At 43.7% G+C, this 24,777-nt stretch overlaps 1 protein-coding gene and 3 non-coding genes across 4 annotated transcripts; 3 read left to right on the top strand and 1 right to left on the bottom strand.

Annotated features, from left to right (window-relative positions):
- The first annotated feature begins 5,991 nt into the window (after window positions 1-5,991).
- On the top strand, window positions 5,992-6,063 carry TRNAE-CUC (transfer RNA glutamic acid (anticodon CUC)). The gene has a single exon. It is a non-coding gene; the product is annotated as a tRNA-Glu (tRNA).
- Window positions 6,064-12,712: 6,649 nt separating this feature from the next.
- Window positions 12,713-12,785, top strand: TRNAV-CAC (transfer RNA valine (anticodon CAC)). Its single transcript has one exon. It is a non-coding gene; the product is annotated as a tRNA-Val (tRNA).
- A 2,319-nt stretch (window positions 12,786-15,104) lies between these two features.
- On the bottom strand, window positions 15,105-15,213 carry TRNAL-UAA (transfer RNA leucine (anticodon UAA)). The gene is made up of 2 exons: window positions 15,176-15,213; window positions 15,105-15,150 (listed from the first exon to the last, which is right to left on the bottom strand). It is a non-coding gene; the product is annotated as a tRNA-Leu (tRNA).
- A 7,708-nt stretch (window positions 15,214-22,921) lies between these two features.
- Window positions 22,922-23,977, top strand: LOC140897970 (olfactory receptor 12D3-like). The gene is given in 1 exon segment (XM_078848475.1): window positions 22,922-23,977. A coding segment is annotated over 1 exon segment (1,056 nt).
- Window positions 23,978-24,777: the final 800 nt, after the last annotated feature.

Below are 24,777 nucleotides of genomic sequence, written 5' to 3'. Positions count from 1 at the left end.
ACGTAGTGTTGTGTCCCTTAGGAAAAAAACAGAGAGAGAGATTTTGAGCAGAGTGCTGGCTAGAAAGAGGTATGGAATTGTGAGACAAGAAAATCTCCTGTTGTTTGATTCCTGCTCTGTTCAGGGAAACAGGACTTTGTCCATGCTTTGTAAATAAACAGGGTGCATGATTGAAAACACAAAGAACTGACTCCATTGTCAATTTCTCCTCCGACTGGCAGCAACCCATAACACCCCAAACATTGGCTAAATGCTTGGGTCAAAAGGGGTAGCAGTATAGAAAGGACTTCCCCAAAAGCAGAAGCAATTTCATGGTAGTCATGAGACCTCAAAAAGGCCCTTTTTGCTGGTATAACTGCACCTACAGTAGGGCTTTTGCTGACATGGCCATGTTAGTTAGGACTGATTTTTTTTCTCTCCAAATTCCTAATTGACATAGGCAAACCTTTTAAGTATATATCAGCCACAACAAAAAAGTCTGCTGTTTCTTGTCTACACTTGGGCTTCCAACGATGCTGCTACTCATGGAGCCGAATCAGTGCTAGCAGAGCTGTTTTCCCTCTGTGTATTATACAGCCCAGAATTATAGCACCACTGACTAATGAAAGACTCCAGCTGAATTTTGGGGGGAGAAATCTGGCCCCAGGCAAGACTTTTGGAGAATGAGCATTCACAAGAATGGTATCCATCACTGAATTCTTAGAGAGTTTCAATGAAATTCACCCTGCTAAACTGGGCTCTGTGAAACATCCCCTGACTCTGTCTATCCCTGATAGCTGCCCGTTCCCTACTGGATTTTGTCTGTTCCTTACATAGAAAGATGGGCTGGGAGGCAGAAGATTGTGTCTGAGTTTGAGAAACTGTGGCAATTTCCGGAGGAACAAGAGCGAGTCCTGCTGGCCCGGCTGGAAGAACTGGAGAAGGAGAATGTAAGGAAAGTGAAAATGTGGCCAAACTCTTTCTGAAACTAGCATTTCTCAATAGCCTAATGCAGGGGTGGCCTTTAATTGTGCTTTCTTCTTTTCTTTATCTTTAATAAAAGGTTAAAAGGATTTTAATGGGGTGTTTGCCATAGGATTAAGCAGGCTGAGGCCTGTGTGTATCAAACCCTGAACCTTGTTTAACATTGTTTGATGTTGGACAGTGACTGGATTATGATAACCCCTTTGACTTTTTGGGCCCACATAGTCCATCTTAATTAACACAACACTACTACTTTAGACACCTAAGTTCAAAATTTAGGCACCACTGAGGTCGTCAAAGCCCCCACTTAGCTGTTGCCTAACCTGTAAGTGCCTTAATTCACTCAATGCCTAAAGTTTTGCTGCAAAATTCCCCTAAGTGCTTATGTTTCTGCCTCTAGGCATGGACGCTGCTGCCTCACTTGCGGTGTCTGGTTGCCTGTCTCAAGTTTGACGCCTGGTCTACGACACGCGGTTATTTCGGAATTAGCCGAGTTAATTCGAAATAAAACTGATTCCGTCCACATGACCAAACCAGTTTTTTCAATTTAAAGAGCTCTTTAATCCGATTTCTGTACTCCACCTCGGCAAGTGGAGTAGCGCTAAAATTGAGATCGCAGTTCTGGGTTACAGGTACTGTGGATGCAATTCGACGTTATTGGCCTCCGGGAGCTATCCCAGAATGCTCCCTTGTGACCGCTCTGGATAACACTCTCAACTCTGATGCATTAGCTAGGTAGGCAGTAAAAGCCCCGGGAACTTTTGAATTTCATTTCCTGTTTGGTCAGCATCAGCACAGGTGACCATCAGCACAGTCCACCATCACAGGCGACCATGCAGAGTCCACCATCACAAGAAACCACGCAGTCCCGGATTCGCAGACGAGCTCCAGCATAGTCCGAACGGGAGGTGCTGGATCTCGTCGCATGTTGGGGAGACGAATCTGTTATGGCACAACTACGTTCCAAAAAAAGAAACGCAGATATGTACGCTAAAGTCTCCAGGGCCATGACAAAAGAGGCTACTCCAGGGACACAGAGCAGTGTCGTACAAAAATCAAGGAGCTCAGGCAAGCATACCGAAAAGCCAGGGAGGTGAATGGGCGCTCTGGGTCACAGCCCCATACATGCTGCTTCTACAGTGAGCTGCATGCAATTATGAGGGGTGACGCCACCACTACTCCACCACTGTCCATGGACACCTGCAAGAGGGGAACAAGGAGGATGAGTTTTTGGAGGACGAAGAGGAGGAGGAGGACAGCACACAGGCGGCAAGTGGGGAATCCGTTTTTGCCCCTAGCCCAGAACTAGTCTTAACGCTGGAGCCAACAGCCTCCCCCCACTCCCAAGGCGGGCTCCCGGACCATGACCCTGGAGAAGGCACTTCTGGTGAGTGAGAGCCTGATCAGAGCCACACGGTGGGAGGGTGGGGGGAAACCCAGCTGCGCTGGGCTGTTTGAGTGTAGTTTAAATGGCTCATCCCTGCTCAGAGTCTCATCTGAGCCGCGGAGAGGGTGTGGAGGGGTGTTGTATGAATTGATCATCCCAGAGAGCCTGCAGGCCCTCCTTTTATATGGCAAACCCACCAGGCATTGCTTGCTATGCAAAAGGGGGCCCGGCAGTCTGAAAGCATTGAAATGAATGTGGAAGAAGCAGAACCCCGCATGCCCCTAGGGCTTACTGGCTGCCTGCAGCTGAATTCTGTTGCCCGGCCATGTGTGGTGGCTTACTCACACCAAAATGGCAGGCACTTCAGTATAAGAGGCGAAATGCCTTGTACAGAAAGAACATGTGCTGTGTACTATGACTTGCCTGTTTCACTGAGAAAGAGTGTCCCCTTTGGTCTCTAAAATGTATCTTTTAAAATACTACCCTCCCTTTTTCTCCTCCCGCAGGTGAAAATGTTTCAACGCGGCCCCTATCTACTGTGTCCCAGAGGCTGGTCCAGATTAGAAGGTGGAAAAAGCGAACCAGGGATGACATGTTCACCGAGCTCATGCAGTCCTCCTGCACTGATAGGGCCCAGCTGAATGCGTGGAGGCAAACAATTGCGGAGTCCCGTAAAGCATTACATGTACATGAAGAGAGGAGGGACGTGCGTGATGAGAGCAGGCAGGATTCTATGGGCAAACTCATGGGGGAGCAAACTGACATGCTCCACTGTATGGTGGATGTAATGCGGGAAAGGCAGCAAAACCACAGACTGTCGCTGCAGCCTCTGTATAACCGCCCTCCTTCCTCCGCAAGTTCCATAGCCTCCTCACCCAGACGCCCAAGAACGCGGGGGCAGGGGAGCGGCTACGGGCACCCACATACTCAACCCCAGAGGATTGCACAAGCAGCAGAAAGCTGGCATATCCGAAAGTTTGATTTGGTTTCTGGACTTGTCCTTCCCTCTTCCTCCACCCCCGTAACCCAATTCGCCCCAAGCCCTGGTCTACCTTTTGATTTCTCTCAGTGTGTTGTGCAACAAAGAATAAAGAACAGTTTTTAAACAATTGTGACTTTATTTCCTTTCATATATATAGGGGGCAGGTAACTTCAAGAGAAACAAACACAACTGTCACACCGTATCCTGGCCAGTCATGAAACTGGCTTTCAAAGCTTCTCTGATATGCAGTGCACCCTGCTGCACTCTTCTAATCGCCCTGTTGTCTGGCTGTGAGAAATTGGCTGCCAGGCGAGTTGCCTCAACCTCCCACCCCGCCATAAACGTCTCCCCCTTACTCTCACAGATATTGTGGAGCACACAGCAAGCAGCAATTACAATTGGAATATTGGTTGTGCTGAGATCTAATGAGTCAGTAAACTGCGCCAGTGCGCTTTCAAACATCCAAACGCACATTCTACCACCATTCTGCACTTGCTCACCTATAGTTGAATGCTCCTTACTACTGTGCAGGGGGCCTGTGTACGGCTTCATGAGCCAGGGCATTAAGGGGTAGGCTGGGTCCCCGAGGATAACTATTGGCATTTCAACATCTCCAACAGTAATTTTCTTGTCTGGGAAGTATTCCCTTCCTGCAGCTGTTCAAACAGACCAGAGTTCCTGAAGATGAGAGCATCATGCACCTTTCCCGGCCATCCCACGTTGATGTCAGTGAAACCTCCCTTGTGATCCACCAGTGTTTGCAGCACCATGGAAAAGTACCCCTTGTGGTTTATGTACTGGCCTCCCCAGTGTTTCAGGGATAGGGATATGCGTTCCGTCTCTCGCATCAGTGCATTAAAGCCATCCACAATGGTCTGCAGATTTCCCAAAATCACTACCCTTGATAGCAGCTGGTCAATGATTGTGTTGGCTACTTGCAGCACAGCAGCCCTCACAGTAGATTTGCCCACTCCAAACTGATTCCCGACTGACCGGTAGCTGTTGGGCATTGCAAGCTTCCACAGGGCTATGGCCACTTGCTTCTCAACTGTGAGGGCTGCTCTCATTTTGGTGTCTTTGTGCTTCAGGGCAGGGGACAGCAAGCCACAAAGTTCCATGAAAGTGACCCTACGCATACAAAAGTTTCACAGCCACTGGTTAGGTTCACGATAGCCGAAGAAAGGCGTGAAATGGTTGTCTTCTGTAGCTTTCACAGAGTTAGGAGCCCAGGACAGACAACATGGAGAAGCTCGGTAGCACGGCAAGAGCGGGAGAGCAGAGTTGGTGGCGGAAGTTGTGTTGCTCAGTTCACGATGGCCGAGCAGAGTTGGCAGCGGAAGCGGTCGATGAGGAAGAGAAAGAGTAGGTACTCAGAGAGATGACATAGAAAGATGAGAGGTAATGCGAGGTGGGTTCATTGTACCAGGAGAGAAGCAGTGCACCATACTGCACCATCTGCTGAAAGCAGTATGGTGTCTGCACACCAAAAAGGCGCGAAACGATTATCTGCCCTAGCTTTCACAGAGGGAGGAGCGACTGACGACACACACCCAGAAACGCCCACGAGAATGTTTCTGGCCCATCAGGCACTGGGAGCTTAACCCAGAATTCCAATGGGCAGCAGGGACTGCGGGAACTGTGGGATAGCTACCCACAGTGCACTGCTCCGACATTCAATGCTAGCCTCAGTACTGTGGATGCACTCCGCCAAATTCACGTGCTTTAGTGGGGACACACAAGACCGAATGTATAAAATCGCTTCAAACAATTTGAATAGAATAATTTTGAAATAATTTTGTACTGTAGAGGACTCTGTGTGTGTGTGTGTGTGTGTGTGTATACTGTACTTTCAGGCTGGAATCAGACTCTGTGCGTTTGTGCAACTGTTGCCCCTAAGAATGGAATCAGACATATTCTGTGTCTATGTGTATTATTAAAACCAGTTCCTCACCAGATCAAACCTCATACCCCAACATGTGGGGAGAAAAGGAGCAATGTCATGGTTGCCTGTGTGTATGTTGGGAAGGGGGAGGGATTAGTGTTGGTTAAGAAGAGGTGAAAGTATCTGCATCTACCAGCCTTGTATAGCTGCACAAGAATCAGGCACAATACAGAGTTACCCATCTCTGAGTGCCAAATGGTTGGATTGGCTAATGCAACCTGTAGAGGTCCATGGCACACTGGGATATAAAGTCAAGTGTACATCATCATCATTTGATAGGGATAATGATAGGAAGGTTGACAATTAACGAAGTAGTTACGTCGAAAGACGATTGGGTATTCATTCTCATTCGTGTCACTGTGGATTGATATTTTTTCCTGTCTGTCTCCCTTCTGGAACATCAGAAGCACCTTGAGCAGGTATGTGGCTCCTTCAGCCTCCCGCTTAGCTTTCAGGATGCTGGGAAGGTGTTTGGCGAGTGTGTGAAAAGCAAAGCTCTGTGCAAACTGTGGGCATGTTGCCACTGTTCACCTTAAATCCGAGCCTCAATCCCCTGTTATAGAAATGGAGGTGTGGAAGTGATTTAATTTGTTGCTTGCTAGCTAGCCAAAGGAAAATGATAATAACAGTAATACTTCAGGTTGACTGAAGATGAATGTTTAAGAGAAAGTTGCCTGAAAAAGCCTAGGATGGTGATAAAGCCCCAACCTCACCACCTCCCTGGTGGTCTAGTGGTTAGGATTCGGCGCTCTCACCGCCGCGGCCCGGGTTCGATTCCCGGTCAGGGAAACAAGCTTTTTGTCAACATTTATTGAACAAAGGGAACTGTTCTAGAGCCTCAGAGCAGAAATAAGGCATGCTCCCACCATGAACAGTTTATAAAAATAGAGCTGTGCAAATCAGTTGTTGTTTTGCTTGCTACCTTGCCAAACCAATAAAATAATAGTAATAATCATCATCATAATTCAGGTTGACCCAAGAGGAATTTTTTTCAGTTTTCTTGTGGAAACGAAACTAAAAAAAAAAGATTTTTGGTCAAACTAAAATCTTTCAGTAAATAAAATATTCATCCAAAAAACCTTTCACACAGGTCTATATTCAAGTCTTTGGAATTAACCATCTAGAGAGAAGGATCATTAGCCTCTTAATTGTGGGTTAGGGGCAGATCTATTTCTAGCCCTCTGTCCAAATGCCCGCAGAGGTGTGTTTCAGAGTAACAGCCCTGTTAGTCTGTATTCGCAAAAAGAAAAGGAGTACTTGTGGCACCTTAGAGACTAACCAATTTATTTGAGCATGAGCTTTCGTGAGCTACAGCTCACTTCATCGGATGCATACCGTGGAAACTGCAGCAGACTTTATATATACACAGAGAATATTCTATTTTATATATATATATATATATATATATATATATATATATATTATATATATACACAGGTATTCTCTGTGTATATATAAAGTCTGCTGCAGTTTCCACGGTATGAATCCGATGAAGTGAGCTGTAGCTCACGAAAGCTCATGCTCAAATAAAGAGGTGTGTTTGTTTCACATTGCATATAAACCAAAAAGAAATTAACTTGAAACCTAAACCTGTGATCACGATGCAACATTGTGATTGTGACTAAAGGAGAAAATTTCTCCTGAGTTCAGTAGAACGAAGGTTTTCTCATCAGGTTCTAGCAAATGCTCCAAGTTATGATGGTGCTTGGAACTTCCAGACATATCGGCCAGAATTTCCAGAAGATTTGGCACTGGTACCCACCTCTAGAGCCAGATTTTCAGATGGTCTCAACACACTGAATGCTGAGCTATTCTGAATAAAAGCTGGTACGGATTGTGGGTGCTTCACTACATGGGCCACAGTGCAGGAGTTTGAGGTTCACCATTACTTTCTCATAAAGCCGAATGTCTGGATTCTGCCTCAGTCCTGGTGTACATCTTTTATTCACATAATAAGTCAGCAGTGAGATTACAACACCTCGCTAAAGGGACTCCAGGAAACCTGCAAATTTTGCTCAGGGTGATTGTGTATAAAAATGAACTATGCTGTAGAAGGGCCCTAGAATTTGAAAAAAAAAATGGCTTCTTGGCCTCCCGGAACAGCTCATAACACTAAAGAAAACAAGGAGGGGGCAAAGGCACTTTTTTGGTGGTGTCTGAGTGGTCTAAGGCAGTGTGCTTCTCAAACGATCTGATGTGGGGGACCGGCAATTTTGTTTTCCAATGTGCGTGCAGACCGGCAGCCGCTGGCTCGCGGACCACCACTTTGAGTAGCACTGGTCTAAGGAGCCAGACACAGAGCTTTATTTTCTCCTTACTTGGGTGTTCTGATCTCTGGATGGAGGCCGGGCTTCAAATCCCACTCCCGACACAACCCTTTTCTTTTAGTTGAAGGAATGGTCTCAGTCCAATCTCTCATATAACATTACAACACCCATGGCTTAGCATTTCTAGTACAGTAGTTGCAAGAGAAATTGGAGGGAATTTAAATAGCTTCAGAAGCTGGGTGTTCAGGGCACCCAGTTAGGTAAATTCTAACCCCTTTCTCCAGCAGAGACTTGGCATTGCTTGAGGTGAGCCAGTTTTGTGGAGGAAAAGGAGAGCAGCTGAGTGACTAATGGGAGTTAGATTCACATTGGCATTTTGAAACAATTTTGTTTTTAGAGAGGAAAAAAAAAAAAAAGGAAATAATTTGCTATCAGGCCTGAAATGGTAACCTGTCCCAGTACAGTGGCAGAGGCAATTTACCAAATTAGTCACACATTTATTTTGTGAATCAGTTTGTCTTTTGAGAATAAAGAGACTGACAGATGACTACAGACAAAAAAGTTTGTTGGGTATGTGATAAATATAGAAGTAAAAAAGCAGCTGGAAACAGATTATTGTATACAAAATCTAGCATCCTTGTTCCTTCCGGCTTGGTTGGACAGTGAGGCCCATGCCTGGAGTTGCTGTAGCTAAGGAGCAGTATCAAAGCCGTTTCTGTAGCCTAGCGATTATGATGTTCACTTATCACACAGCAGTGCCTAGGTTAAAACTGGACAGAAACCCTTCAAAGTTTTCATTTCCTTACTGTCTGAAAAAGAACATAGACCAGATCCTCAAAGATGCTGGGTATTTCAATGGGATTTAGGCACCTAAATACCATTGCAGATCTGAGTCTTAGCGTTTAAATTTATCCCGACTAATCAGACACTAAAGTAAGTATTATTTTCCACATTTGAGCATCAAAGACAAAGAAAGGGTCGAAATACAGAGAAACAACAGCAAAAAATGGTTGTCTTTATATAGATAGATAGATATAGATATATTGCACATAGCAACAGGAATCAATGTAGAGTTGGATCTAAAATACTGAAAGATTAATCTTTGCTATACAAATAATAATGAATGATAATTAATAATATAATAAAGGACCTTGAATTCCTTCATAATGTTATGGTTCTTGGAACTTCCAGACGTATTGGCCAGAATTTGCTAGAGCCAGATTTTCAGAAAAACTCAGCACACTGAGTGCTCCACCTGAAACAACAGCAAAAAGTTGCCTTTAGATAGTTAGATAGATAGACGGGGTTTAGGGGGATAGATAGATCAATAGATAGCCCTACGCCACTTGAGGAGGTGGAGTTACTATGTGCGCGTAGTAGGGCACTGACATAGGTGGGACAAGGCTGTAGTGTGTACAGCGAGGTAATTAGGACAACCTAAGGTGCTGTAGATTGGCTTAATTGTGTAGTGTAGCCCAGGTTTTAATCTCATGGTGATGGGTTAGAGCCCCATGTTGGGTGTCTTGTTTCCTTTGCTTAGGACTGCTTGTTCACACACCTATCTCCTTGCTTTCCAGTTCAGGGAAGGAGAAAATAACCAAATCTTCTGGTATTAAATGGCAAAACTTTTTGAAATGACCCTGCCCCCCAGTCAGTGAAACCTATGGTGAGAAACTTGCCCTCAATTTTACTGCATTTTGGTTTCTTGTCTTGTTGGTTGCTCCCTAGGCACTGACAGGGAAATGTCCATGGAAAAGTGGAGTGGATGTGAGCTTTCTTGATTCTGAGATTTGCCTGCGTTTTGGCCTCATTGTGAGAAGGGCAAATTGGATGAGACTTTGCAGCATTTCTGATGACTGAGTTTGGAAAGTAAGCTTTTTGTTGTCCTGTTCTTCAAAGGGAAACTGAGTGAGCGGATATACACTGGCAGCTGAGAAAGCCTTAGAAGGGGACATCCAAAGCTGGGCACAATCGGTTTCTGTTGTGGAGTGGTTATCATGTTTGCTTCACACGCAAAATGTCCCTGGCTTAAAACTAGGCAGAAACAATGCCTTTTCTCTCTACTGATCAGTTTTGGTCTTCCTTCATTCCAAGCCCTTTTCTGAAATACACCTGCGTTTCCCACACTTTTTGTTCATTATTCTTTCCTTTTATGAAATGTTAGGGTCTTAATTTAATTGCCACACAACTTTGCTCATGAATTAATGTTTAACATGACATTTTACAGCCTTTTCCTAGGCCCTCCTTTCTGTCACTTACATGAGTTTACTTATGGGAATATTCACTGATTCATTGCACCTAGCATTTCAAAGGAAAGTTCCAAATCATTGATGTTGGATTCACTTTCTTTATTTCTTTCTAATTCTTTCTTTCACATAGATGGGGAAATCTGTGTTTGAGCAAGTTAGCTTACTGCTCCCTCTTTCTAGATTGAAGTTGCCACAATTAAAAACTTCCCTATACGCAAATATCTATGTGAAAATATTTTCTAAACCATTGCAGAGATCTAGGGCAGGGCTAGGAGTGGGGCAGATTAATAATTGTCTGTTCTTTATGTTGGTGGTTGCTAATTGGCCATTTGGAATTTTCATCAGTGATGGCATTACACCCAAAAGATAATCTCAAAATGCAGAGAAGAAATGGTTATGTGGGCTAATAAATAGTTCTTGGCGTAACACCAAAAGTGATGCATTCTAGTGTGAAAGAAGAACCCATTCATGTCTTATGAGGGTTTGCAATGTAGTTATAGCCATGCAGGTCCCAGGAAAGCTTGTTTTTCTCACCAACAGAAACTGGTGCAGTGAAAGATATTATCTCACCCACCTGAGTGTTTGCTAGCCACATATCAGGGTTCCCTCCCCACTCTGAACTCTAGGGTACAGACGTGGGGACCTGCATGAAAGACTTGCTAAGCTTATTTCTATCAGCTTGGGTTAAAACTTCCCCAAGGCACAGATTCCTTTCCTGCCTTGGGATTGCTGCCACCACCAAGTGATTTAACAAACAGTCAGGCAAAGGACGGTTTATCCCGGTTTTTTTGTATCTTTAAAGTTTTGCCTAGAGGGGAATTCTCTGTGTTTTGAATCTGATTACCCTGTAAAGTATTTACCATCCTGATTTTACAGAGGTGATTCCTTTTCCTTTTCTTTCAATAAAATCCTTCTTTTAAGAACCGGACTGATTTTTCCATTGTTCTAAGACCCAGGGGTTTGGGTCTGTAGTCCCTTTGTAACCAATTGGCGAGGATATATGCTCAAGCCTTCCCCAGGAAAGGGGGTGTAGGGCGTGGGGGAATATTTTGGGGGAATAGGACTCCAAGTGGTCCTTTCCCTGATTGTTTGTTAAATCACTTGGTGATGGCAGTGATCACAAGGCAAGAAAGGAATCTGTGCCTTGGGGAAGCTTTAACCTAAGCTGGTAAGAATAAGCTTAGGGGGTCTTTCATGCGGGTCCCCACATCTGTACCCCAGAGTTCAGAGTGGGGAAGGAAACCTGACACCACACTACCTGAGAAGTGAGGAAATAAGACTCAAAGCAGAAAAAATGGAACAAAGAAGTTTAATTCCTAGCAGAAAAATGGGCCATGCCTCTTTGTCAGCTCAAACCAATCTCCGACGAGTCTGTGACCTCTTGTGGATATTGCTGTTTCTGTTATTTAGACAATATCACTTCTAGTATATCCATTGAATCAGATTTATGCTGCAGTATTGCTGTGTATCCAAAGAGATTCATTCAGTTATGCACACGAGTGAATTGAGATGGGCAGTCGGAATCAGCCAGTTCTCCCCCATCTCAAAATCTTTGCTTTTTTAAAAATGCCCTTTTTTGTGCTGTTTATAAGGGACAGGGCAAAAAAAAGGCCAGATAATAAGCTACTGGGGGGGAAAGGGCTGTGTTTCTTTTAATTCGCAGTGAAGAATGAAAGGAGAATTGTGTTGAAAATTTTCTTTCTCTGATTGAGGATGGAACCAAGGCAGCAGCAAAGAGAACCCTAACCAGGCCTAGGTCAAATCTGGATCACCAGACACTTTTGAATGGACCCTGAAATCTTTTTCTTTACTTATTATTATTATTATCATTTTTAAAAATTATTTTCTCTGGAGTCTGGACCTTTTCTATACCTTGACCAAGAAATTTGAACCTTGACAAAAAATAATTGACTACCTCTGTAGTAGACCATAAGGGACGTGAGTTGGGATTTTTTTTTTTGGTCAACTTCTCTACCCTTTCTAAGGCTACTTTCCAGGGTGGATAAAAATCAATGATTAAAAAAAAATAAAATTAAAAAATTGGATTTTATTATTTAAATTGGATTTTTTTGGATAAAATGCATTTTGAGGAAAAAAACCTCTCTAAAGATATTTTTAATTAAGATACATTATAGCTCAAAGATCTCTCATCACAGAATAGGGATGATAAATTCTAATTCTATAGTAGGAGACAATATATTCATGGAATGTTTAAGAAACGTTTTGTAAATGAGTTCCAATAGTTCATGGATTAGGGACCCAATTTTATGGGGTTATATAAATATAGATTATATATTCTGTATAGATTATGGAGGTTAATCTTTCTATCTACCCAATGGGACTCAGTGCTCAGTCTAGAAGATACCATCAGAGATGCTTAGTTTTGCAGTTCTCAAACCGTATATCGGGGCTCTCAGCTTTGTCTGCCCCCAGTTTGTCAACTCTGTGCAGGCAGGAAGCAGGCAAAGTGCTGAGCCTGGCCCCACCTGGGCTCCGGGATCATGCTATTTTGCACAGCACAGGCAAGTCCATGTTTCATCTCCTTGTCCTCCTGGGTAAGCCAGACCCTTCCCCAGAAGTGGTTTCATTCGAAGCTGGAGGGATCTAAGTACCTGCAGGTTTCCCTCCCTCATCTTTCTTGTAGTGCATTTAGGAGTGTTGCATTGTTATGCCTGGGAGTTGACAGGGAATGTCCATGGGAAAGTGAAGTGAAAGTGAGCTTTCTTGGTTGGGAGCTTTCCTGTGTTTTGTCTCCTTGTGAGAAGGGGAAATTGGAGGAGCTATTGCAGTTTGAGTTGTTTGAGTTAAAAAAGAAGCTACTGGTGTACTTTATTTTCCTGTTTTTCAAAGAGAAACAATGATAGCGGATGCAGTGGCTACTAAGAAAACTGTATGAAATGGGCCAAATGCTTGCCTCAAGTGGTTTCTGTAGTGTAGTGGTTATCACGTTCGTCTCACACACGAAAGGTCCCCGGTTCGAAACCGGGCAGAAACAATGTCTTGTTTTGCTTCGTATTCTTTGTGTTTTCTTTCTTTCCAATTCCTTTATCAAGCTTTCTTCCTTGTTATTTTTTGCTTTCATGAAATGTTAAGGTCTGATGGGAGGGTTTACCCTGCATTTTGAGGGAAGGACTAGACTCATTTGGGAGATTGCCAGCTACTTAACAAATATGAACCTTGAAGAAGCCAGGGAAATTAATTTCCAGCCAGGGAAGTTAATTTCACAGTAAAAAAATCTTAGTTTGTTCTTCACTTGCAAATTGAAGAAATCCACATTTGTTTCCCGATTCCCTCTTCTTCTACATGATGTTGGGAAGGGCTTTGGTGACCATATAAAAATCAAAGCTCCCCACTGACTAGCAGCAGAATGCGGGCAGGTTTCCACTGTGCACCTCGAAGTCCAGGCTGCATGGCCTTTTACACACATAGACGTGCAAATCATTCTTCCCCTTGCTTGCTAGCCTAACCACATTTACAATGACAATAAGAGACATTCAGCTTGACCCAAGATGAATATTTTTTCCAATGTTCTTGTTGAAACAAAACCAAAACATTATTTTGGGTCAACCAAAACATTTCAGTCCATCAAATATTCATCCCAAACCTTTCATTCCACTTTATAGACCATGGAATTTGGAAGTAACCATCAGGGAGAAACTGACCATTTGCCTCTTCCATTCCTGAGGTCCAGCTCACCCACCTCTTAAGGCGAACAGTTGTTCCCTTCTTTGAGATTTCCTTTGAGGAGCTTCTGCGCAGGGGGTCTGATGTCCTGCAGAAATGCCTGTGTGGCTTGGGGGGAACTGGCTTGTCTGCCCCCTCTCTAGGAGCTGAGAAGCTTTTTCTGACTCTCCCTCACTATGTGAGTGAAAGAGCACCTCCCGCTGGTAGGAGAACACTAAATTCCACCCTCCTGCGCTGGTTTCTCTGACCAGCTGGTAAATCAACCCCAGCTCTCTGGTCTAGAAACCAGCATCTAACCAGCCTTCTAATAGCCCCTGTTTGCTAGCTGGAGAGCAAAGGAACAAAGAAAGGAGGGAAACATTGGAAAAAGAATCTCAGCTCACAAAGAAACTTCCTTAGGGCTCCTTCTGCACTGTGAGCGTGCCTCTCAAGAGTGCTCTCGCTCAGTCGTAAAGCATGAGACTCTTAATGTCAGGGTTGTGAGTTCAAGCCTCGAGTTGGACATATGAGCCCTCCGCTTATCGGCTGGACCACATTGTATGGCTTCCTTGTACCTGTCTCTAACCCCCCTCACGGAATTTGTGATGATTTTACCAAAACCCGTTGGAAAGTAAAACAAGATGGCAAAAAAACTATTTTGTTTAAAAAAAGAAAAAAGACGTATCCTCAATTTATAATATTGGAAATGGTTTTAATTTGTTTTCTGTTTCTATTTTGTACGAATTTACTGGGCTAAAAACATCCAGGGCACATTAAGGAAATTAGTAGCTCAGAGTTTGTGGTAACATCACCTGAAGAAGAAGAAGAAGAGGTTGAGTGTTAAAAAGGGCTAAGGAAATAATGTTATTTCAAAAGGGAAAGTGGTGTTGTGTGTTAAAAGGCTGGCTTAAAAATTTCTAATTGTTATTTTCTCATTCCTCACACCCCGACCCTGCCTAGCTAGGAAAGGAAGGGAAATGTGCTAATCAGTCGACAGATTTCTCTGACATGAAAAAGGGACATGAGGTTGTTTGTAGTTATCTCAAAAGAAACAAAACAGAGAGAAAACTGCTGGCTGGGAACTATATATGCAGGACAAAGGGCTGGGATTCTTCTATTCTCATATCGGTTAAGTAGCTGGTAATCTCCCAAATGATGGTTTGTTCCTCTCCCCAGAATGCAGGCTAACTCCCTCCTTTAGACGTTAAAGTTTCATGAAAGGAAAAATAAAGAGGAAGCAAGCATAGAATTTATGGATGTATTTGAGAAAGGAAAGGAAATGGACTGAAAGAAGACAAAAGGACTGAGAAGGCACATTTAATAGAGCCTCAGGGCTTGTCGACACTGGCATTTTACAGTCTCATGCTCTACCGACTGAGCTAGTCGGGCTGGGCAAGAAAGCTTCTCGAAGGCACAGAGAGTGAAGAAGGAGCACTGAGGAAGTTTCTTTGCCCACTGAGGTTCGTTTTCTGACATTTGCCTTCTTTCCTGGTTCCTTCACTCTCCAGCTAGCAAACAGATTCTGAAGGTATTTAAAATTCCCTCTAACTTCTCTTGCTGGTATTCCAACAAAAATCCTAAGCAAGCGCTCTTCAAATGTTACGAGAGAGATTGAAATAAGGCCATTTCTTCAGGTAGAATAAAGAGCTTCTGTCAGGAGTGGGATTTGAACCCACGTCTCCATAGGGAGACCAGAAAACCCAAGTACAGGAAAGACAGAGCCTTAAGTCTGGCACCTTAGACTACTCAGCCATCCTGACACTATGGAAAAAAAGTCCTCTCTCCACCCTAGTTTCCTTCAATATTTGATGAGCCGCTCAGGGACACCAAGACGGCATCTCTCTTTCAACAACTACAGCACATCTGGTTTTTAAACACAATCACCCTAAAGTTGCAGGTTTCCTAGAACCCTGTGAGGTCTGAGGTGTTCTAGTCTCCCTGCTCACGTATTAGGGGAATAAAAAGGTGGTCAGATATAGGATAGAGGCAGAATACAGACACTCAGCTTTAGGACGAACCTCAAACTCCCGCACATAGTCAAACAGCCAGCGCTCACAGTTGGTACTGGCTTCCCCCCACCCTGCCCCAAAATAGCTCAGCACTCAGTGTGGTGAGCCTTTCTGGAAATCTTGCAAAAGCGTTTGGTGCCTGAATGGGAGTTAAGTTCTTCTGAAAATGATTTTTTTGTTTTGTTTCACCGAGAAAATTGGGGTGGGGGGGGGTGGGGATATTGATCTAGGGTGAACCTGAATGTTTATTGCAGTTTTCAGTCAGCTCCACTTGGCTTTCTAAGGCTACTTTCTCTACAGTTTCGGAAGCTGATCAATTCCCCACTATAGAAGGTACAAGAAGAGAGAGTGAAGGAACCCCTGTGCTCAGTATCACAACCTGAACCCAAGCAAAACGTCTCTGAGGGTGAGATATTACGTGTAATTGGTTTCTTAATGTATTAGGCTTCGGCTTGAGTGTTTTGTTTTATTTTGCTTTGTGACTTATTTTATTCTGTCTGTTATTACTTGAAACCACTTAAATCCTACTTTTTATACTTAATAAAATAACTTTTGTTTCTTAATAAACCCAGAGTAAGTGATTAATACCTGGAGGAGCAAAGAGCTGATATAGAGGGTGAACAATTTATGAATTTACCCTGTATAAACTTCATTCAGAGTAAAACGGATTTATCTGGGGTTTGGATCCCATTGGGAGCTGGGTGTCTGGGAGCTGGAGACAGGTGCTGAGCTGTTTTTAGTTAAAGTCTGCAGCTTTGGGGGTGTGGGCCAGACCCTGGGTCTGTGTTGCAGCAGGCTAGCATGTTTGGCTCAACAAGGCAGGGTTCTGGAGTCCCAAGCTGGCAGGGAAAATGGGCTCAGAGGTAATTTCAGCACATCAGGTGACAGTCCTAAGGGGATCTCTGTGAGCGAACCCATCACAATGGCGTAGTAGACCAGGATATTTATACAGCTGATTGCTTTGAGACACTGGTAATGATTTTAAGTGAGTTTTACATGTGCTGGCTGGAGAACAGACAAAGTGGCTACTGGTTTGTTATTTTGTGTTTGCTTCTTTCAGGGAAGGGAAATAGAGGCAGGAAAATCAGCAAAATGAGTGAGAGTGAGGCTGAGAAGAAGCTAGAAGTGCACAGGTTGCAGATTGCTGAGAAGGAAAATGAACATAAAAGACAGATGGAATTAAGAGAAATGGAGATTGATGCGCAATTTGCCTGGGGACAAAAGCTGCTCACGAAAGAGCCATGGAAGGCCAGAGGTTAGCCCAAGAAGCTGCTCAAGAAGAGAGGCAGGAAGCTCAGGAGGAGAAGGAAAGAGAGAAAGGCAACAAGCCCTGAAGTTAAAAGACCAAGAAATACAGGCCCAAATTGGGACCCAAAAGCGTGAACTGGCTGTAATGGAGTGGAAGAGGCAGAACCCTTCAGCAACTGGCTCCACTTCCCCAAAGATCCATACATGGGAACAGTTATGTCCACCATATAACGAATCCAGTGATGTTGCCAAGTATTTCATCACCTTTGCGAGATTGTGCCCTCTCCATGCGATTCCTGAGGATCAGACGATGGCTACTTTGGTTGCCAAATTGCCAGGGAGAGCTCAGGACATATTCAATAAGATGCCTATTGTTGATGCTTCAAACTATGGTATCTTTAAGGAATTGGTTTTGAAACAGTTTCAGATTACGCCTGAGACCTACAGGGTTAAATTCACAACTCTTTCAACTCCCAGAGCCCTTCTACAGCACAGATGATTTGTCTACACATTCACCCTGAGCCAAATGTGCAGGTTTCCGGGAGCCCTGTGAGTTCTATGGTGTTTTAGTCTCCCTGCTGATTTCTTATGAGAATAAAAGATGGACACCAGAGCTGAGGCAGAATACAGACACAGCATGATGAGAAAACAATGGTGAACCTCAAACTCCAGCAATGTGGGCCACATAGACAAGAAAGCAGCTCCCACAATCTTGACAAGCTTTTTTCCAAAAGAACTCAGCACTCAGTGTATTGAGCCCTTCTGAAAATCTGGTGAAAGATTTTAGTGCCTAACTGGGAGCCGAGTTCTTCTGAAACCCTGGCTCTAGTGGTGGGTGTGAGACCTTCTGAAAATTCTGGTCAATGTGTCTGGAAGCTCCAAGAACCATCACAACTTTGAGCATTTACACCCATAACATGCACAGCCCATAACATGTTAAAGGAAACTAGGTTGGATAAGCCACTGTCTGTGCAGTGTCAGAGTGTCTGAGGGGATCAACCCCATCATGATCCATTTTGGATCATCCCCACCTCTCTGCTTTAGACACTACAAGTCAACTCCAGCCTTAAATCTGTTATGAGCTAATAAAAACCATTTCTTTTTCTTTCCAGATCTGCTACTTTCATTCACAAACTGACCTAATGTGCTTAAAAGGCACATTACTCTACCCCTCAATCCTTCTTTATTCAACCCCTTAAGAACAGGAAGAAGAAGAAGAAGAAGAAGAAGAACTCAGTTCATTCATTTAACTAGTACAGTCTCCTTTTTGGCTATATTAACAGGAAAGATCTCTCAATAGATTAATGTCACTCATAGCTACGAAAAGAAAAAGCACCATCTGTTCTAGAAACTCCCTGAAGAAGCAGAGTAACAAACCTACACTGACAAACTCCTAGAGTCCTGACCAGAGGTATTCTGCCTACTACCCAAGATCCATAAACTTGGGAATCCTAGATGCCCTATCATCTCAGGCATTGGCATTCTGGTAGCAGGATTTTCTAGCTATGTGGTGATCTTCCAGAAAACACCATCCTAGCCACTATGGATTTAGAAGCTCTTTACATCAACATTCCACACAAAGAAGCCGCCAGGAACAATATTCCTGATAATGTCACGGCAAACCTGGTGGCTGAGCTTTGTGACCTTGTCCCCACCCACAACTATTTCAGATCTGGGGATGACTTATACCTTTAAGTCAGCGGCACTCCTATGGGTACCCGCATGGCCCCACAGTATGCCAACATTTTTATGGCTGACTTAGAACAACGCTTCCTCAGCTCTCATCCCCTACCGTCCCTACTCTACTTGTGCTACTTTGATGACATCTTCATCATTTGGACCCATCGAAAGGAGGCCCTTGAGGAATTCCACCAGGATTTCAATAATTTCCACCCCACCATCAACCTCAGCCTGGACCAGTCCGCACAAGGGATCCACTTTCTGGACACTATAGTGCAAATAAATGATGGTCACATAAACACTACCCTATAACGGAAACCTACTGCCCGCTATACTTACCTACATGCTTCCAGCTTTCATCCAGACAACATCACACGATCCATTGTCTACAGCCAAGCCCTAAGATATAACCAGATTTGCTCCAGTCCCTCAGACAGAGACATACACCTACAGGATCTCTATCAAGCATTCTTAAAACTACAATACCCACCTGGGGAAATGAAGAAACAGATTGATAGAGCCAAAAGGGTACCCAGATGTCACCTACTACAGGAAAGGCCAACAAAGAAAGTAACAGAACACTACTAACCATCACCTACAGCCCCCAACTAAAACCTCTCCAGTGCATCATGAAGGACCTACAACCATCCTGAAGGATGATCTCTCACTCTCACAGATCTTGGGAGACAGGCCAGTCCTCACTTACAGACAGCCCCCCAACCTGAAGAAATTCCTCACTGGCAACCACACACCACACAACAGAAACACTAACCCAGGAACCGATCCCTGCAACAAACCCCGTTGCCAACTCTGACTGCATATCTATTCAAGGGATACCGACATAGGACACAACCACATCAGCCACACCATTAGGGGCTCATTCACCTGCACAACTACCAATGTGATATATGCCATCATGTACCAGCAATGCCTCTCTGCCATGTACATTGGCCAAACCGGACAGTCTCTACGCAAAGGAATAAATGGACACAAATCAGACATCAAGAATTGTAACTTTCAAAAACCAGTAGGAGAGCATTTCCATCTCCCTGGACACTCAATAAGAGATTTAAAAGTGGACATTCTTCAAAAAAAACCTTCAAAAACAGACTTCAACGAGAAACTGCAGAACTGGAATTAATTTGCAAATTTGACACCGTCAGATTAGGCCTGAATAAAGACTGGGAGTGGCTGGGTCACTACAAAAAAATAACTTTCCCTCTGTTGATACTCACACCTTCTTGTCAGCTGTTGGGAATGGGCCACATCCACCATGATTGAATTGGTCTCATTAGCACTGACCCCCCACTTGGTAAGGCAACTCCCATATTTCGTGTGCTGTATATTTATGCCTGCTTACTGTATTTTTCACTCCATGCATCTGATGAAGTGGTTATATCCCACAAAAGCTTATGCCCAGATAAATTTGTTAGTCTCTAAGGTGCCACAAGGACTCCTCTTTGGTTAAGTCTGAAGAAGTCATTGCTTATATAACTATTGTGAATATGTTTATAGTAAATGAGGGAGGCAGAAGCTAACTAAACTAACTATTGTGGGTATGTTAATAATAAATAAAGCAGTCAGGAACGCCCTGAACTGGTAAGATTGCCTTAGACAATCTGCAAAGTGATTGGTGTGTACAAAATTTGCAAAGTTCTTGGTCCTTACATACAAGACGTATAGATGTTAGTAGCTAGGAAAGCTGTATCTTAACTGTGTAGTGTGTGATATGAATTGGAATTGTGGTATCACCTTGTACCTAAACCCCTTGCATCTGGGCCTGGCCAGCATGGACAAAGAGCTTTTACATGCCTAATAAGAAAACTTTAGTGATGCGTTGGAGTTGAAATGAGGTGGGTCTTTTTGGATCCCAGAGAACTGGATACAGCGTTCTCCCAGAACTGGATGAGGTGTTCTGGATAAGCCAAGTGGAAAGGTCTTGGAGGGAATCGCAACAATGGTGTCAAAGTCTCCGAACACAATGAAGTCTTCTGAATGTCATCACCATGTCAGACACATATTAGAATCTTCCTCAACTCCTCCAACAAGGCTTTGGTATCTGGGGGTTGACAGATTAGCAGTTTGAATAGGAAAATCTTGAAAAAACTCCAGTGGACTTCAGTGAGGGCGTAACAAAGGCCATTTTTCTACTTTTCATCTGAAAAATTTCCATCACATTCTCAGTCATGTCTGTAGGGGATGAAGTCTTCCAGGTACAAGTCATTACCAAAACATGGTAGACTGCGGCAATTTGCTCACTTCTTTGCCACACCGATGCTCTGAGTTGCTTTGGTTCTGTTCATAAATACTATACCCCCTGCAAAATTGCATCTAATTTGCTAAATCTGTTTTAACCCTTCACGGTCTAATGGAACGATTAATCACAGTCAACCAAATTCAGAATCATGGTGGAACAGTTCCGTGGTTTTAGTAAAAATAACAATAAAAAATAAATGAACCCAACAACAATATTTGCTAACCAGGGTTTTATTTTTTTAGGCTGGGATATTCAAATGTATTGAAAGCAAGCTGAGTGCCTAACTCCCTTAGGATTTCTGCTTTATTTATTTATTTTCCCAGCAGTTCCTGTCTACACAATAATGCTTGACTTTGTTCTCTGTAGGGAAGTCTTGGCTTGTTATGCACAGACCAGTAACCCTCACATGGTTCAGTGATTCTGCCCCAGAGGAGCCATCTAGAGAATGGAAATTGGTTTCCCCCTGTGATTCAGACTGTGAATATGATAAAAAGGTTCATTTGTTCAACAGATTCAGCACACCGTCCAGAAGTTCATTCAACAGGAGCTTGCATCTCTCTTCTATTCTGAAGAGACAGATATTCCTGCTAGTTCTCTTCAGCGCCCTTTGACTCCAGTCACTGTTATTGTTTCCATTACAAAGAGGACCAAAGCGGCCCATGGCTGAGCTTTGAGGGAACAGCACGAGAGAGTTGCCAAGGGTAGGATTTTCAAACTGCCTCAGACGCCTTTTGAAAAGCTTCTGACTCCAGAAATGCAAGTCGCCCTAACAGCCAATGCTTGGGAAACTTGTCTATCCTCCAGTAAATTAAGGTAGGCTTCTAGACTAGGAGTTTCAAAACACAACATGTTTAAGAAGGTGGCATAGGTTTCATAGATTCATGAATTTTTAAGCCAGAAGGGACCATTGTTATGATCTAGTCTGACATCCTGTATAACTAGGCTTGGAAAAAATCATATTTTGTTTTTTTTTTAAAATATATTTTTGATGGATAATATCAATGTTTATTTGTAAACATTTTTATCAATTTAAATGTTCACAGCTGTGGGAAATTTATAGGGCGGGGGTTAGACAATAATTATGTAATGACAAAAAGAAAAGGAGGACTTGTGGCACCTTAGAGACCAACCAATTTATTTGAGCATGAGCTTTCGTGAGCTCCTTTTCTTTTTGCGAATACAGATGAACATGGCTGCTACTCTGGTAACATAAGTGTGAGCCATTAAGCTGTTCATAGCCTTTGGAGAGAAAACAAAGCACTGGAGCTGGCATGTTTAGGCAGTCTGGCTTGCTGGGAATATCCCAGTGTAGGCAGAGAACTTCAGCCTGGAAAAAGCCTGGCCATGAAGGGGAGAGACGTGGTTCTCTACCTAAGAAAGGTGACAGCTGAGGAGCCAGGAGCCCAAAATGAGGCCTTGAGTGGACCACCAGGGGAGAATACAGGTGCAGTGGCCCTGAACTGCAACAATGAATCCTAGATGCTACAGGTGATCCCCAGTTCTACTCTTAGCATGTCCATTCTTCTCTACATGCCCCTCCCATTCGTTCCAGTGAGAGTGGTGGGTAATAGAAATAAATTAATAATAGTAATAATAACAACAGGAGTATTAAACATTTCCCCCCAAAAATCTCACAGAAGGGGCAATGAAAACCAGTGGGATGTAAACTCTGAACAATATTTGATTTTTTTTCATGGTAGTTCAATTAAAATATCTGGATTGGGACCCCTTTTGCAAAAAATCTAAAACACCCTGAGATCTGTGCTTTGCTGGAATGACTTCTTTCCATGTGGCTATTGCCCCAATATCAGATATGCATAGTGTTTATGGAAGAACCTTCACCTTTTAGGAACTGCTGAAAATAAATTTATCAAGGACCATGGTCAGGTTTAATGCATGAGAGTAGGGCACTTTGCAGTCCCATTTCAACATGGGATGGAAGATGCTTTTTCAACTGCAAAGTAGTATGATTAATATGTCTACTTTTACACATTTCTCTTACACCTGCAGTGATAGAAAATCAAATCTCTCTCTCTCTCGCTCGCTCTCTCTCTCTCTCAGCTTCACAAAGAAATCTATCTATCTATCATCTATCTATCTATCTATCTATCTATCTATCTATCTATCTATCTATCTATCTATCTATCTATCTATCTATCTCAGCTTCACAAAGAAATGCAAAATTCAGTAATTATTTTGCTTCTTTTTACTATACAATTATATCTGGGTACAGAATGTACCTATGACTGCAGAAAGAAAACAGTCTACCACAAAATGTCTGACTCCAACCCAATGCATTGCATTGGGAACAGGGTCTGCAACATAGAGGGAAGTGGAACTTGAAGCTGCTTTTACTTTCTGCTGCTTTGTCCTCTTCCTCCTGCAGGGATGGAGAATAAGACAGAGGTGAGCGAGTTCATTTTCCTGGGCCTTACCAATGTGAGGGGTCTGCAGTGCTATCTCTTTGCCCTCTTCCTGCTGCTCTACATGGCCAGCGTGCTGGGGAATGGAGCCGTTGTGGCTGTGGTACTGGCCGAGCCCCGGCTTCACACCCCCATGTACTTCTTCCTGGGAAATCTCTCCAGCCTAAACATCTTCTACTCCACAGTCACTGTGCCCAAGATGTTGGCCGGCTTCCTTTCGGGGCGCCAGACCATCTCCTTTACCAGCTGCCTGGCACAGCTCCATTTCTTCCATTTCCTGGGCAGCAGTGAGGCTATGCTGCTGGCTGTCATGGCCTACGACCGCTACGTGGCCATCTGCAACCCACTGCGCTACACACTGGTCATGAGCCCACAGGTCTGCCTGCTGCTGGCAGCAGCCACCTGGGCCACTGGCTTCCTGTATGCCCTGATGCACACGGTCATGACCTCTCAGCTGCACTTCTGTGGTCCCAACCGTATCCACCACTTCTTCTGCGACATCAAGCCCCTGCTGAGCCTGGCCTGCAGCAGCACCCGCCTCAACCTGAGCCTCCTCCACATAGTCACTGGGATTATCGGTATGAGTCTGTTCATCATCAGGCTCCTCTCCTACCTCTACATCATCTCCTTCCTCTTCCTGAAGGTCCTGTCATGGGAAAGCAGGAGAAGGGCCTTCTCCACTTGCACCTCCCACCTCACCGTGATAGCACTGTACTATGGGACAGTGATGTTCGCCTACATTGGTCCTTCTTCAGGAAGCTCCAAAGGAGAAGAGATGATCATCACGCTAGTGTACAGTGTCATGACCCCAGCTTTGAATCCCTTCATCTACACCCTGAGGAACAGTGAGGTGAAATATGCCACCAGGAAATTTGTCACTAGAAAACTCTTCCCTGAAAGGAACTGAATCAAATGACTGCTTCTTGTTTTGAGTGAAAAGGAGAGATGTTGACCAAGGGAATTATAATGTAGGGGATCTATCTTCTTTATCCCCTGGAAAAATAGACTGTAGGAGACATTCTTGCAGTGACGAAGATGGAGATGGAAAAATGTCCTCCCAGGATTTCTTCATCTCTAATTGTTACGGGGGAAAATGTTTGAAGATTAATATTAAATATTATTCCCAAAGAAAATTGGTATAAAGGTTTACAGTACATATGATTAATTGACATTGACCTACTTTACAGAGATATTGCATAGATTCCAAAACCAAGTGCTACAAACCTTGGAAATTGAGGGTTAAGAGTTCACTTAAAAAAAATCCAACCCTGTTAAGGTCCGCAAATACACAGATCAGGCACACAAACTACCTTAACTCTGCCCTGTCACAGACTCTTCAAACTTCTCTTATTGTTAAAACACACTGAAATTTTGTACATAGGCCACGTTTGAATATTCGTTGATGTATTAGTTGTAATTCTTGTTTCCTCTCATTATTCATCATAAATCAAATTTCTTTCAGTCGAAATCTCTACTCTGGCTTGTATTCAAAGCTGGCAACTAAACACACAGCCACCTGGGCCACTTCATCCCTGAACATGCTGATGCAACAGTCATGGGACCTCCTGGCTGTGTTTCTAGTGCCTCAGCTGCTTCTACGAGTTCTTCTGTGACATCAAGCCCCTGCTGAGCCTGGCCTGCTGCAGCACCCGCCTCAACCAGAGCCTCCTCAAAATCATCACTGGGAGCTTCACACTGGGTTCTTTT

This window comes from Lepidochelys kempii, chromosome 14, assembly GCF_965140285.1.
Source record: "Lepidochelys kempii isolate rLepKem1 chromosome 14, rLepKem1.hap1, whole genome shotgun sequence".
NCBI lineage: Eukaryota > Metazoa > Chordata > Testudines > Cheloniidae > Lepidochelys > Lepidochelys kempii.
The sequence above is the reverse complement of the archived record's forward strand: the minus strand, read 5'-3'. Positions and strand labels throughout refer to the sequence as shown.